The sequence below is a fragment of the Podarcis bocagei genome (assembly GCF_964188305.1).
Source record: "Podarcis bocagei genome assembly, chromosome: 3".
Taxonomy (NCBI): Eukaryota; Metazoa; Chordata; class Lepidosauria; order Squamata; family Lacertidae; genus Podarcis; species Podarcis bocagei.
The window spans coordinates 29096586-29110164 of NC_138127.1; the positions used below are offsets into that span (position 1 = coordinate 29096586).

At 41.4% G+C, this 13579-nt stretch overlaps 1 protein-coding gene across 1 annotated transcript; it reads right to left on the bottom strand.

The window, feature by feature from the left end:
* Nucleotides 1-92: 92 nt before the first annotated feature.
* UBE2J1 (ubiquitin conjugating enzyme E2 J1) lies at nt 93-13579 on the bottom strand. Its single transcript, XM_081186676.1, has 9 exons — nt 13463-13579; nt 13247-13420; nt 6613-6686; nt 6240-6371; nt 4587-4671; nt 3978-4083; nt 3289-3418; nt 2716-2850; nt 93-1097 (listed from the first exon to the last, which is right to left on the bottom strand). The coding sequence occupies exons 2-9, from the start codon at nt 13275-13277 to the stop codon at nt 834-836; spliced, it is 957 nt and encodes a 318-aa protein (XP_081042802.1). The 5' UTR covers nt 13278-13420; nt 13463-13579; the 3' UTR covers nt 93-833.

Sequence of the window (13579 nt, forward strand, 5' to 3'; positions counted from 1 at the left end):
GCTTTAATGAGTTTTTCATTAAATGATGGGCCCATGAAACAATCATCTCAATGCATTATATATATTTCTGGAATAAGTCACAGTCAATAAGCTCTGGGTAAATATTACATATTTATAACTATTTCCAGGATCTTCAAATTTTAAAAAGCAAAATATACACAATTGAATATTAGAAAATGACATTCAAACCTCACAAAAGATTATCCTAATTTCTGGAAAATTAAAACTAAAAAGAAAAGCAAGCAACGTTCTGGCCCCTCTTTTTCACAGAGGATAAAAACCCTACAATTTAAGGGATTCCCCCCCCCAAATTTGTTGTGTAGGAAATAAATGTACTTACAAAATATCAACAACTTCCCCTCCCTGCTCAGTTTTGTAATATTTACTATGCAAGTATACCTGCTCTTCAATTTAAGAAGTTCTTTCTCAGGCAATTTTTTATAGACACACTTGAAAATAATAATTATTTATGTTGCCACATAGCATTAAACCACAATTTTATGTGTCTATCAGTTAAAATTACCCACCAAAGCTCACAAGTGATGCATTCAGCCCTCTCACTCCTTAAATATCCTGCTAATGCAGATATATATCCTGTACATCATCTCTCAGGTTATATGCTCAGTTTGTATTAATCATTAATAGTCCATGTTCACACCAATATCAAGGTGTGCTTTTCTTGCAGATATTAATGTACCTCATGATACATTAAATTCAGACGTAAAGTGAGTAAATACAAAAAGTAATTTCATGTAAACAATCCTCATGACATATCCAACATAGAACATTTTAATAAAGAATTCAAGTCACAGTTTTTTTAAAATGACCAAAACTCATAATTCAAATATATACTCATTGGCTAGATATATCCGCCTAAATATAAGAGCTGCCAGTGCTAAAACAAGGAGGAGAATCAGCGCATTTGAGCCCATGTGGTTTGTGTTGACCCTTGGCTGCTGAACCTGATTGAAGTTGGTTGAAGTTGGCACCCTTCTCTGCTGTGCACGCCGCTGGCGAGGGCTCATAGAAGTATTATTTGATGCAGGCTGGTTATGTTGTTCTTGACTTGAGCTGGCTGAGTTGGTCTGATTTTCAGACTAAAAAAATAAAGATTCTGGCTTTAATAGAACAGAATGGAATGGAACATGGAATGGAAACAAAATGCAGCTTGGCAACTTCACTGAGGCTGCCCAGTGAGCTTCATGGGTGAAAGGGGATTTGAACCCTGATCACCCAGTTCCTAGATCAACCCTCTACCCACTACATCACACTGGTTCAGGGTTGTGCATGAACTGGAATGTCGTGCTAAACCAAGAGTGGCTAGCCTGTTGTACCCATAATCTCTTGACCACTGAGCATGCTGGCTGATGGGAGTTGGAGTCCAACATGATCATCCCTGTGCTGAACCATGACATAGTGTGAAGTGTGGAAGTTTGTTTTATGTGTGTCACTCATTCTGATGACCCAACAAATGGAATAAAACTAGTGAGCTGCTAGATGAAAACAAAGTCATCTAAAGTGAGGTTAATCAAACTATTACTGACTCTCCCCCCTTCTCAGCACAAAATACAATTACTATTACTGGTGAGTGAAATAGATATGCTTAAGAAGACAAACCATACACTCAACAACTATGAAACTTGCAGGGGGGCAGGAATCAAATCACAAACTCTGTAAGAATCTGACAGAATGAAAATTGATGGGGAAATCTGCATAATATTAGCATGCCTGTATTTCTAAATAGCTGGAAAATACTCATCACCAAGCAACAGATGGTCTGACGCGATTTGACAGGATTTTTAAAAACCAATCTGCAGCTCCATCAACCTTTAAAACACACACACACACCACACACACACAAGCTTAACTGGGATTTGTCTACAATTTGTCGGTGAATTTAGATTGCATCCACAGCAGTCATAGAAGCAGCTGCCCTGTCACAATACCAGGCCTCAGTTACTTCCAAAGTGGATGGGTTATATAAGCACTCTTCTTGGCTATATTAATATGTCATAATTAAGCAAACAATTATTTAAAATGGTCAGAATTAATACTGCCCTTTATGTAGTCAAATTTACTTGAGAGATTATAAACAAAAAGGAACATGATAAGCATATTTAATAGAATAAAAGCTGCAAATCACTAAAGAGCAGGGCCTCTATTTGCTTTGGTTTATATAAGTCTCCCAGGCTTAGGGATAAAACAAGTGTGGCTCTGGGGGCAAGTCCATATCACTGCTGCAAATAAATTACCTTCTGTACAAGGACCATTTAGATTCGAAAAGGCAGGATATTCTCTCTCTCTCTCTTCCTATATATATATATCTCCTTAGCTTACGAAGATGTTTAAATTGGATTTTGATAGAAAAGTTAAAATAATATAGTAAGCAAGGTCAGAACTAAAATAACTGATGAAAAGGATTTTCTACGGGCCAACAGCTCTGAAAAGCCATACACAGTAAAAGCCTACTTATGTCTATCAAGATATAAACCTCATTGAATTTAAAGGAACTTACTCTCAGGTAAATCTGCATAGAGCTACAGTGACAAAAGGCAACAGATGAGTAAAGGAAGGTGACAGGACTTCAGCAATAGTAGTTTTACTGGAATGCTAATAAGCTTTGAAAAATGCTCTAAAGTGACATCCTACCAATATTATTTGGATTTTCCAAGTCTTTGCCTTCATTTGTTTTTCTCAGATTTATGAAACACCTACCACTTCATTGGGGGTGGTGTCCTGGAATGCTGGAGTTGTACTTTCTTGTTGGTGTTCAGGTGAACTGGGCAAGTGGTTAAATCCCGATAAGTCTGCAGGTTCAGCAACAGATTTCCTAGATGAGTTAACTTCAGCCTTAAAAGGACAAAACAGCACAAATGGTACATCAGTTAAAAACTCTAATCAGGCATGTTATATAATGCATCTTCTCTCTTCTCTAGCATTATTTATTCAATTGTTATTAAACAAGTGCACACACATTGTGTGCAATGTTATTTCCAGAGCAAGTGTCTTCTCAATTTATGCCTGAAATTCTGGACCTCAGCTGCGATGCTTACATCATTTGGTTGCCAAAGCACAGTACAACCAATAATTCTGAAACCCACCGAAGAAACTGTGAAGCCATAAATAGAGCAGTATGGCCAACCCACCACATAATCAATCAACTACTACTGCCTCCATTCTTTCCAAGTGAACTGTGACCTGGCTAGCTGCACCAACCAACGTACTCTAGGTATGGTCCTATTCAAATTAACTGGGGAGGGGGGGGGAAACAGCAAATAGTTAAACAACCTTGAAACTAATTTGCCTGGCAAGTTCCTTAGCCTCTTTGTCAGCTTGGCTTGAAGCACTTCCAGATGTTAATGGCAAGAGGGCTTCCTTCATAAGTGATCCACATCCTTCACAATAGAAATCCTGAGACCTGGAAAGTTTATACACTAATTTAATTGAACCACCAACAGTGATCAAAATATCCAGCATTCTTAATGAATCTACACATGTATGAAATTATAACGTCTACCATAGATCTACCAGCATAATTGCTATTAAATTTTGCCATCTATTAGCTCCACGGTGCATTCTTGACAATAACATATTTATGGTAAGTAAACAAAAGTGACTAAATGTTTTGCTCTTAAGTATTCATTTAATAAAGAACATGCAAAAATAAGAATAGCTGACACCTGATCCTTTGCATGTTTATTCAGAGGTAAATCCAGATGTTCAGTGTAAGCATTCATAGGATTGTCCTCTAAGATAAGAACAGAGTGCACAAAATAAATGAAGGTGACCATCCTAAGCAAAGTGGGACAAACGTCTGAGTAAATATGCTTATGAATGCAATGTAACATACTGAGCATTATACACTAGCAAATAATATGATTTACCTAGCCAACTTAAGAGGAACATAGGAATAAGATTCAGAAATAAGATTCAACCAAAAAAAAAAAATAGTCACAAAAACAAAAACAAACCCTTACTTCTTAGCAAGTGCTCTTCTTTCCTCAGGGGTATAGTCTAGAGACCCTATGGCTCCCTCCCCTTTCGTTGGCATAAATCCAATAATAGCAAGCAATGCAGTTCTTACTGTGATCAAAAAAAGAAGAGGGGTGCAGGTTAAGTACTAAATAGGGGAGGGGGAGAAAACTACTCAACATACAAATTTATAATAGGTAATTTTTAAAAAATAAGCCCAAGGTAATGCAAAATATATTAAATCCTGCCCCCAATGTCCAACACATGCCTGAAGAGAAGCAGGAATGTCACATAACATTTAAAAGGAAAGATCTGCTGTTGAATGTAGCACAGCGATCTTACAGTGGTACCTCGGTTTACGAACTTAATCCGTTCCAGAAGTCCGTTCTTAAACCGAAACCGTTCTTAAACCGAGGCGTGAGGCCTCCCACTGCTACCTTCCACCATACAGATTCTGTTCTTAGACCAAGGTAAAAGTTCACAAACCAGGACACTACTTCTGGTTTTGCGGAGCTTGTAAACCAAATCGTTCATAAACAGGACTGTTCTTAAACCGAGGTAACACTGTACTTGTGTACTGAGGCCCTTTGCTGCCAACAATAGCTGATACTTACTGCTCCATGATGGTTGCCATGTTTCAGGATGATGCCCTGAGATGCTTAAGCAAATTTTCTTTCCCACTTCAAACCTGCCATTAGCCTTAAATGGGCACATAAGAAAGAAAGATAAAGAAAAATAACACTATGTAAATCAAACCATTTTCATAAGTCAAGATTCAATTAGCTTGAAGAGAATACAGGATCTTTGGGATACCGTACAATTGTACAGTCAACATTCTGTAATTGAATGTTACTGAAAAGAAACTTGAAGTCTCAGCTATAGCAGAATTATTTTAGTCGTGCTCAAAGAACAGAGTATTCCCAAAGATTGATGAAACTACAGTCAAAGGTTTACCCAAACCACCTCTAAAAAAGGAACTCACACAAACATGAGTGCTGGAAGGAAGACCGCTCTCTGCCGCAAGGCCCATTTCCACCTGGCATAGGGGCAGGGCCCAGACTCAGCCTCAACAGCTAAAAGAGGCTCCTGGGAGGCCACTGGGACAGTGCGGGAACAACTCTGGGTTTGCGGCAACTGGCAAAAAAGTTTTTTATGGTTCTAATTTTCGTTCCTCTGTTTTGTTTTTGTCAGGTTGGTGTTAGTTAAATGTTTAGTTGGAGCCGGTGGTTATCTTAATTTGGGCATAACTGTAAACTGGTGGTTCTTGTTGTTGTAAACTGGTTGTTGTTGTTGTTTTCTATTGATTTATTAGTTTGTTTGTTGCTTGTATAGGAAATTTTGTTTTTTAATGTTTGATTTTTGTTGTGTTTTTATATATGTTGTAAGCCACCTAGAGTGGCTGGGGAAACCCAGCCAGATAGGCAGGAGATCGGGAGATAGATAGCCCTGATACAGTTTGCTCTTCTTTGAATACAGCAGATTCTCTCAAGATCTCATCTTCAGTCCATGTTGTGTCTCTGTCTAAACAATCCGCATAACCAACAGGACTGCAGGACTGCAGTCACATAGGCTGCTCTAAGTCACATCAAAATGCTCCTCCAGTTTAATTTATTGACCAAAATATTAAGGTAATCCTGTCCTAGCCTACAGTTATTAATCATAGCAACTAAACACAATTATGCACACATCCACCCCACCTCACCCCCACACACAAGGAGGGAAATCATTTTTCTTGTTTTGATGTATGTAGCATTCTTGGTGCATGCATTGAAAAACAGCTTCAAATATTAGGAATTGTGGAAAATTCATAACTAGTAATTTTGTTAAGTTATACAGTAAACTGAACAAAAAACAGTAGTGATGTTTTGAAGACTAGTGGACATAAATCCTTTTTTTTAATGTAACTATTAAAACTCTCAAAACAAATAGGAGAAAAATCCTGAATGGTACTGAGCATATTCTATTCTTGCCAAGCCTTCTCCAAATCACTTAAAACAATCCATTTCTCAAAACACCCTGAACAAAATGCCTCACAGAGTTCAGAACAGAACACAATTCATTTTTCTTGGGACCTTTCTAATGCTCCCTGCATAAAGTCTAGAAGTGAAGTTCCAGTTTGCCAAACTGGATACAAAGAGAAAGGCTAAAAAACCAGGGGTCTCTATTTGCTTACACCTTTTTAAAAATATCATTTAAGGAGACCAAATTTCTGATGTAGATCTAACCAAGTGCTTATGCTGTTATGAATGGCTGAGAAACAATCTTACCGTTAAGAGAATAATACTTGGTGGTTTCATAGGATACTCTGGTGGTAGTACTATTCTTCCATGATAAACTCCACCATCAAAATCTGAATCTGGAGGACCTCTGACAGTGAAATGCCACTCAAAAAGATTGTCCTACAAGCAACCAAATATACAGAAATACATTGAATATAATAGCAACAGGAGGACATGATGGGGGAGAACAGAGGCCATGATCTGGGAGCCCTCACATATTCATGCTAAGCCATGGGCTTAGTGTTATAGTCAAACCAGCTCAATGTGCTTTTCACAATAACTGCAAATACAATGAAAGCGAGGCTGGTCAAGATAAGCATTGCTGTTGTGAATTTATTTATCAGAATGGCCACATGCTAACCTCTAAGGGCTGTGCATGATAATGATCTGTTGGATCCTTCAGTTCTGCAGCTTCTTTCATTAAACGTTTTACAGCTGAAAGAAAAGAAAAGAAAGAAAAAAACACAGTAAGTGATTTCAGTATCAAAAACTTATAGCCGATAGGCCTTGGCGATATATCTATACAGTGGTGCCTCGCAAGACGAAATTAATTCGTTCCACGAGTTTTTTCGTCTAGCGAATTTTTCGTCTTGCGAAGCACGGTGTCGGGAAAATTTTGGAAAAGCTTCAAAAATCACCAAAGTCTTCAAAAACCTCAAAAAAGGCTACCACACCGCGTGCTATGAGTTGCTCCTCGAAGTCAAGTCGCAACTGTATTAACGGTGTTAAGAAAAAGGAAACACACTTGCAAGACGTTTTCGTCTTGCGAAGCAAGCCCATAGGGAAATTTGTCTTGCGAAGCAGCTCAAAAAACGCAAAACCCTTTCGTCTAGCGAGTTTTTCGTCTTGCGGGGCACCACTGTATATTGCTCAGGACCGGTATTAGGGGAGGAGGTATTCAGGAGAGGTGGTGCTTTCACCAGCGATATACCGCTGAGTGAAACCAACATCATGGTCTGCCCTCATACTGTTGCAGATGGAGAAACAAGCTGCATTGCCAAGACACAATACACCTTGTTCTTCCCTCTGCTTCAACAAGCCCCATGTCTATCCGGCTTGAGCACGCTGGTGGGACATGGGGCTTGCTCAGCTGGGGGGTGAGATGGCTCAAAGAAGCACTCCTGCCCCCCAGCTGAGCCTCACCAGTCCCCCTTGCCTGTCTCCAGGCAGCAGCAGAAACTGCCTCCGCTGCCTCAGGACTGGGGGCAGGGGGAGGGAGAGGCACGAACGGGCTGCTTCTTTCTCCCCAAGGGAGAGGCAGCCCACCCGTGCCTCTCGCTCATCCCAAGGTGGTGGAGGATACTGCCTCAGCTGCTTTGGGATGGCTGGGGTGGAAAAGGGAGCAGCAAAACAAGACATGAAGTTTTAATATAGCAAGAAATTATAGAATATATCAATTAAAAGGCAGTAAGACAGAATAGGTGTTTTGAAGTCCAGTCACCCATCTGAAAAAGGAGAAAAACTGAAGAAATGTGAAGGTTTGTTATTTCAGTAAATATATTTGTATGTATCTCAAAGCAAGATTTTTTTTTAGGAGAAAGGTGCTTCCAAGTACGTTTGTAAAATCAAAGTAGGTTACATATCCAGTACAAAGTGACAGAAAACAAAGCAATTGTCTGGGATCTAAAAAGCCATGTTCTTAAAGAGGATCTATGCATAAAGGGATTGTTGATATCGCCTTTAGTCTGAGTTCAAATGTTATGCCAAACGGCTGACCTTCAGCAGCAGCTTTTCAGCGAAAGGGGTGGGAATGAGAGGCTGCAATAAGAGGCCTGGAAAAAAATCTGATGTAAGCGTAGAACACCAAACTAAGTTGTATGGATCTTAACCATAATTATCCATCAGATTTATCTTGATTCTAATTTAATGCCTCTGTTTCAAACACATATTCATGTAGACATGCGCCACTGATTTAGTATGCAATTCACCAGACTCAGTTACTACTAAAATAAGTGTATATAATAACATTTCTAATATAATAATTTTTGAAATGGCAAGGGCAAGAAGCAGGCTTTGCAAGGGCAAATGAGCAAGGCAAGGACAAGAGCTTCTGAGCAATACTGATGAACCGTTTTGCTTTTCACAATTTATGTAAGTTGGACTGCTAACATCAGAACGTCACTTCACCTCAGAGGGGAGGCTGCCACCTACTGGATTAAAAACACTCCAGCCTTCATTTTATAGATTACAAAATATGAAATTTTAACAGGCCACCTAAAATTATACATTAAACAAATATAAAGACTCAGGCACAATCCTTTGAAAACAAATTTCGATAGTGGTCATTATTATATTTCACTGGAGTACTTTTATCTCCAACCATTGGCAAGCATTTGATTAGAAGGACCCTATCAGGATGGATTGCAGTTTTAGCTCCACCCTAGATCCCTAGATGCTGGTGGCGCTGTAGTCTCAACCACTGAGCCTTGGGCTTGCCGATCAAAAGATCAGCGGTTTGAATACCCGCAATGGGGTGAGCTCCCATGGCTCGGTCCCAGCTCCTGCCAACTTAGCAGTTCAAAAGCACACCAAAAAGTGCAAGTAGATTAATAGGTACGGCTCCAGTGGGAAGGTAACGGACATTTCCGTGCACTGCTCTGGTGCCGGTGTTCTGTTGCGCCAGAAGCGGCTTAGTAATGCTGGCCACATGACCCAGAAAAAACTGTCTGCGGAGAGGACAAACGCCGGCTCCCTTGGCCTGTAAAGCAAGATGAGCGCTGCAACCCCAGTGTCGTTTGCAACTGGACTTAACTGTCAGGGGTCCCTTTACCTTTAGACCCCTGTAGCAGATGACATGCCCGCAATGCCAAAACAGTATCATGATTTTAAAAATACGCAGTAAATAATACTTTTATCATTCTTGTGGAGAAAAAAAAATCTTAAGCAAGCATTGGGCCATTTACCTATCAGACTGTTTAATGCAGTGTATATGTATAAACAGAGACAAATTTCTTATTATTTTATTTATTAAACACAAGGACACATGTTTTTCTTTGCTTCTCATTTCTGACTCTGAAGGGATTAGTGAGTCAAGATTTAAGTGCAGTTTTGTATTTCCAAAGTGGCTGCCATAATTTATTGCTTCTTTGTCCCAGCAGGCTTCAATGTAACCTAATATAGTTCTAATCTAATTAAGTCTGCAATATCTTCCTTTATCACCATCTTAAGCCTGAAACAAAGTATAGTATATACATTTCTATAAATCTGTAAAATAACCCTGAAATACATTTATTCAATAGTGACTTTGACTAATACTCTTATGACTTGCAGGCATGAAATTTATATTCAGCTTTAAAAAAAGTATGTCTACTCTTTGTCTCTATTCTTGAATCTCCCTTGAAATGTTCCATTCTTTCATTCTTCTGTCCTACCTTGACTGAGTTGAGTATACAGGGGAAGAGAACAATTCCAATTACCGTAATTGCCGGGGGCAAGGAAGATATTTGCACTGAGCTATCCTTTAAACAGTAATCTATATGTATGAAAAGTGATGTGCCAATCACATCTGAACTGTGAAGGACAAGAATGCAACTTTGCATTCTACTCTGTATAGTGTCTACTCTGGAGCTAGTCACAAAGGAATCCTCTGTGCAATTACTCAGAATTAACTGTGTTTAATAATAATAATAATAATAATAATAATAATAATAATAATAATAATAATAATAAATTATTTATACCCCGCCCATCTGGCTGGGTTTCCCAGCCACTCTGGGCAGCTTCCAACAAAATATTAAAATGCAATAGTCTGTTAAACATTAAAAGCTTTCCTAAACAGGGCTGCCTTCAGTGCAGGACTTACCATATTCCTTGGTAACTGTGTAGGGTATATTAAATGCAGAGAACCATGTAGAGGAATGAGCACTGACTGTGAAGGCTGTATTGCAGAAGAGTTCATTTTTTAAAAAAATTGTACTTAGGTACTTCCAATATTTCTGGCAAGAGGCTGAATGTGACCCACCAGCCTCTCTGTCCAGTTCTCAGGACTTTCCCCAGGCCACAGTCACCACTGCTCTGCACTCTCCTTGAGAGCTTTCGCATGGCTGGAATGTGTCTGTGACCTGTGATACTACCTGATGCCTGGATGAAGGATGAGGAGAGTTGCATGAGTAGAAATTTCTGACTGTTTTGGGAATGGAATGCAGCCTACTGTACAAAGTTAAGAATCACATCCCTTGCTTTGCCCACTCTTGTTTCTAGCAACACCCACTGTCTTCCAGACACCAGAATGTTGCATCCAATCACGTCTTATTCAGAGTAGACCCACTGAAAGCAATGACCTTAAGTCAGTCAGGGTTCCCTACCTGTGGTATACTAAACATTAAAAACCCATTTCAGATACAAAATGCCATTACATTTTCAGGTATGTCTCAAATGCATTCATTTTTCACCCAGAAAGCATCATGATTTAAGTAAGCTTTGTGGTCCTCCATGCTACCACAAATTGTGGGTGTTCTGAGAACTTTTGAGAACTGTGTGACTGCAGACTTCCTTGCAACATACACTTCATAAAGTACTGGATACACTGAAGGCAGCGAGTGCATAAAGGATATCCAAACAGAAGGTTCATTTGAAACAATATTCTTAGGCCTATGGTAGCAGCATATAATCTTTTCTTTCAGTCAGACTAGAAAGAACCTACCACCACCTTGGCTCAAAGGTTCATGAGAAATCTGGCAGCTGCTAAGCTCAGTCTATATCAGCTATTTCCATGCAGGCACAAACAGTCTTAAAAATCACAGTGGGGATTGAGTACAAAAGCTAATCAGATCTGAGCTCAGCACATGCTGAGCAGCAGCTTTTCCTATGAGCCTATGTATGGGAGTATGAGCCTATGGCAGCTCATACTAACCAAAGCCTCAGCTACCACAAGCTCAAAAGGCCCACTAGCCAAACTGCATGTGATGATTGGTCACATGTGTTTGCCTTGCAGTTTTTTTCTATAACAAAATACAGTCATAAAGGCTGCAATCTAAGGGAAAGACAAACAAGTGGCTGGATATAGGAGGTTCACCTCTCTTTCCCTTTGGATGGTTTTCTACTCAGAATCTTCCCACTTCCATGTTGGCCAGGTAATATTTAGCAAATCAAAATGTACAACATCTTGTACTAGAAGTACATAAATAAAGTTTCAAAATGGCTACTTTCCAGGTTGCAATTAGTTGTGTCCATTGTGTGGAGCTTCAGTATTCACAATGTATCCATTATGTAATACACTAGAGCATGAGTCACCATCATTGAACTCATGGGTGCACCTGCAGAAGCCTTTGCCAGTGCCTACAAGGTCCAGGTTCCCCCACCAAATTTTTCTTATTGGGGGGCCTTTATAATTGGGGAAAGAAGAATAAACCCTCCACAAGTATGGACCCCCATGCTAAATCCCCATCCCTGTTGCAATTTCACTTGAAATATATATTCTATTATAGTCAACAGAATGCCTTTTTCAAGTCTAGTCATGACTTGACTGGGCATGATCTTGAAGCTGGGGAGGGACAATTAACTCTTGCCTTGCCAGCTGCACTCTCCAGGAAGATTGCTTCCCCCCATTAGACTTAGAGGAAGGGGGAGCTAAAACATTTTTTCAAGCCTAATTGCTGTCGGGAGTGGGATGGGGTGGGGAGAGTATGAGTGCACATGTTTCTGTATGGTTGTGGTGCATGTGTGGTGCCCATAACAGTTTCTCAAGTCTGCAAATGTGTCCACAGGCTCAAAAAGGCTGGCAACCACTGCTGGAGTCTGACCAAATTCCACATTATCAACATCAATTGTGACTATAGCGGTTGCCACATACTTAAGTGATCTTGTGATTGTTTCTTCAGGTGTTCATTTACCATGTCTCTGCTCAAACAGCTTTTCATAACACTGCACTGGCAAAATTACACGTGAACTGAGGCTGTGTACACACCTCAGAGAGCTGTCATTCTTAGCAACCTTAATGAACTACAGTTCCTAGGATTTGGGGGGGGCAGGGAGAGAATGTGCTATAAATGTGTTGTGTATGCAGCTAGAGTTAAACACCTTTTACCTGTAACTAAACAGACTAGCATCTCCTTTGCACAGAGAAGGTTCCTGGTTCAATCCCTAAGATCCCTAGGTAGGGATGGGAGAGGCCCCTGTTTGAAATCTGGCAGAGCAGCTGCCAGTCAGTGTAGATACTGCTGAGCTAGATGGGACTAATGTTCTCACTCAGTAGATGACAGCTTCCTGTATATGTACCATAAGACAAACAGAGCAACTCAACCTGCATACCAATTTGGTCATGTGAACTGACAGTGTGATGGTGTGGAGTTTTTTCCTGCCCCATCCCGATTAAAAAAAATAATAATTTAAGAACAAGCATCCTTCAGGCAAGAAAACACACACACACACACACACACACACACACACACACACACTGCAAGCTTATATGGAGATGAGTGTTAGGTACACGTGTGCCAGAAGAACCGGAAATATGCTTGATCCAAAATAGACGCAGAAGATTCTTATGGAGCCACAAGAGATGAGCTGTGGGTGGGGAGCTCTGGACTGGGGCAGGAATGCCCCCCCCCCCCCGCAACCCTGAGCAACTGAAAGACACAACAACAACAACAACCCTCCCTCCACCCCAGTGACACGAATAACCTCTGTTTTCCAAGCCGCCTCCTCGTCACCCTCTTGGGGAATCGAAACTGAAGGAGGAGCGCCAGGGCAGCACCCACTGAGGGGCCATAACCATAACAATACATAAAGCAAAATGACTCCCCCCGCCCTCCATTCCTCCTGCCAGGCACTTTGCGGCAGCGGGCGGAGGAGGCCGGGGAGAGAGCCGGTGGCCTTGGCCTAGCCGAGCATCCGAACCAGGGGCTCGCGTGATGCTGGATCCTAACTCCCGCAGTGCCATCTCCCAGGGAAGGCCACGAAAGGACCGTCTCGGATCCCCTCCCTTTAAAAAAAAAAAAAAAGATGAACCCCTTCGCAATTCTCCCCCCGCCCGCCCCTTCCCCACCGGGGCTCACCGGGGCTTTTGAGGTTGTAGCGAGTCTCCATGGCGGCGCCCGCGATGCCTCTTCCCTCTCCCGCCCTCCTTCGCCCGTCCCTTCGCGGACTCCGCCGGGGCCACGTAAGGCTTCTTCCTTCGGCCGGGCGGAGAACAGCAACGCCGGCGGCGAGGCGAGACCGTGGAAGGGGCGGGAGGAGGAGGAGGAGGAGGAGGAGGAGGAGGAGGAGGAGGAGGAGGAGGAGGAGGCAGCCGCCCGCCCTTCGTTTCTTCGCAGGCTGCCGGGAAACTCCCCCTGACGTGGCGGCGGCGGCGACTCGGAGGAGGACGGAGCCGCCTCCCCTTCGCTTCA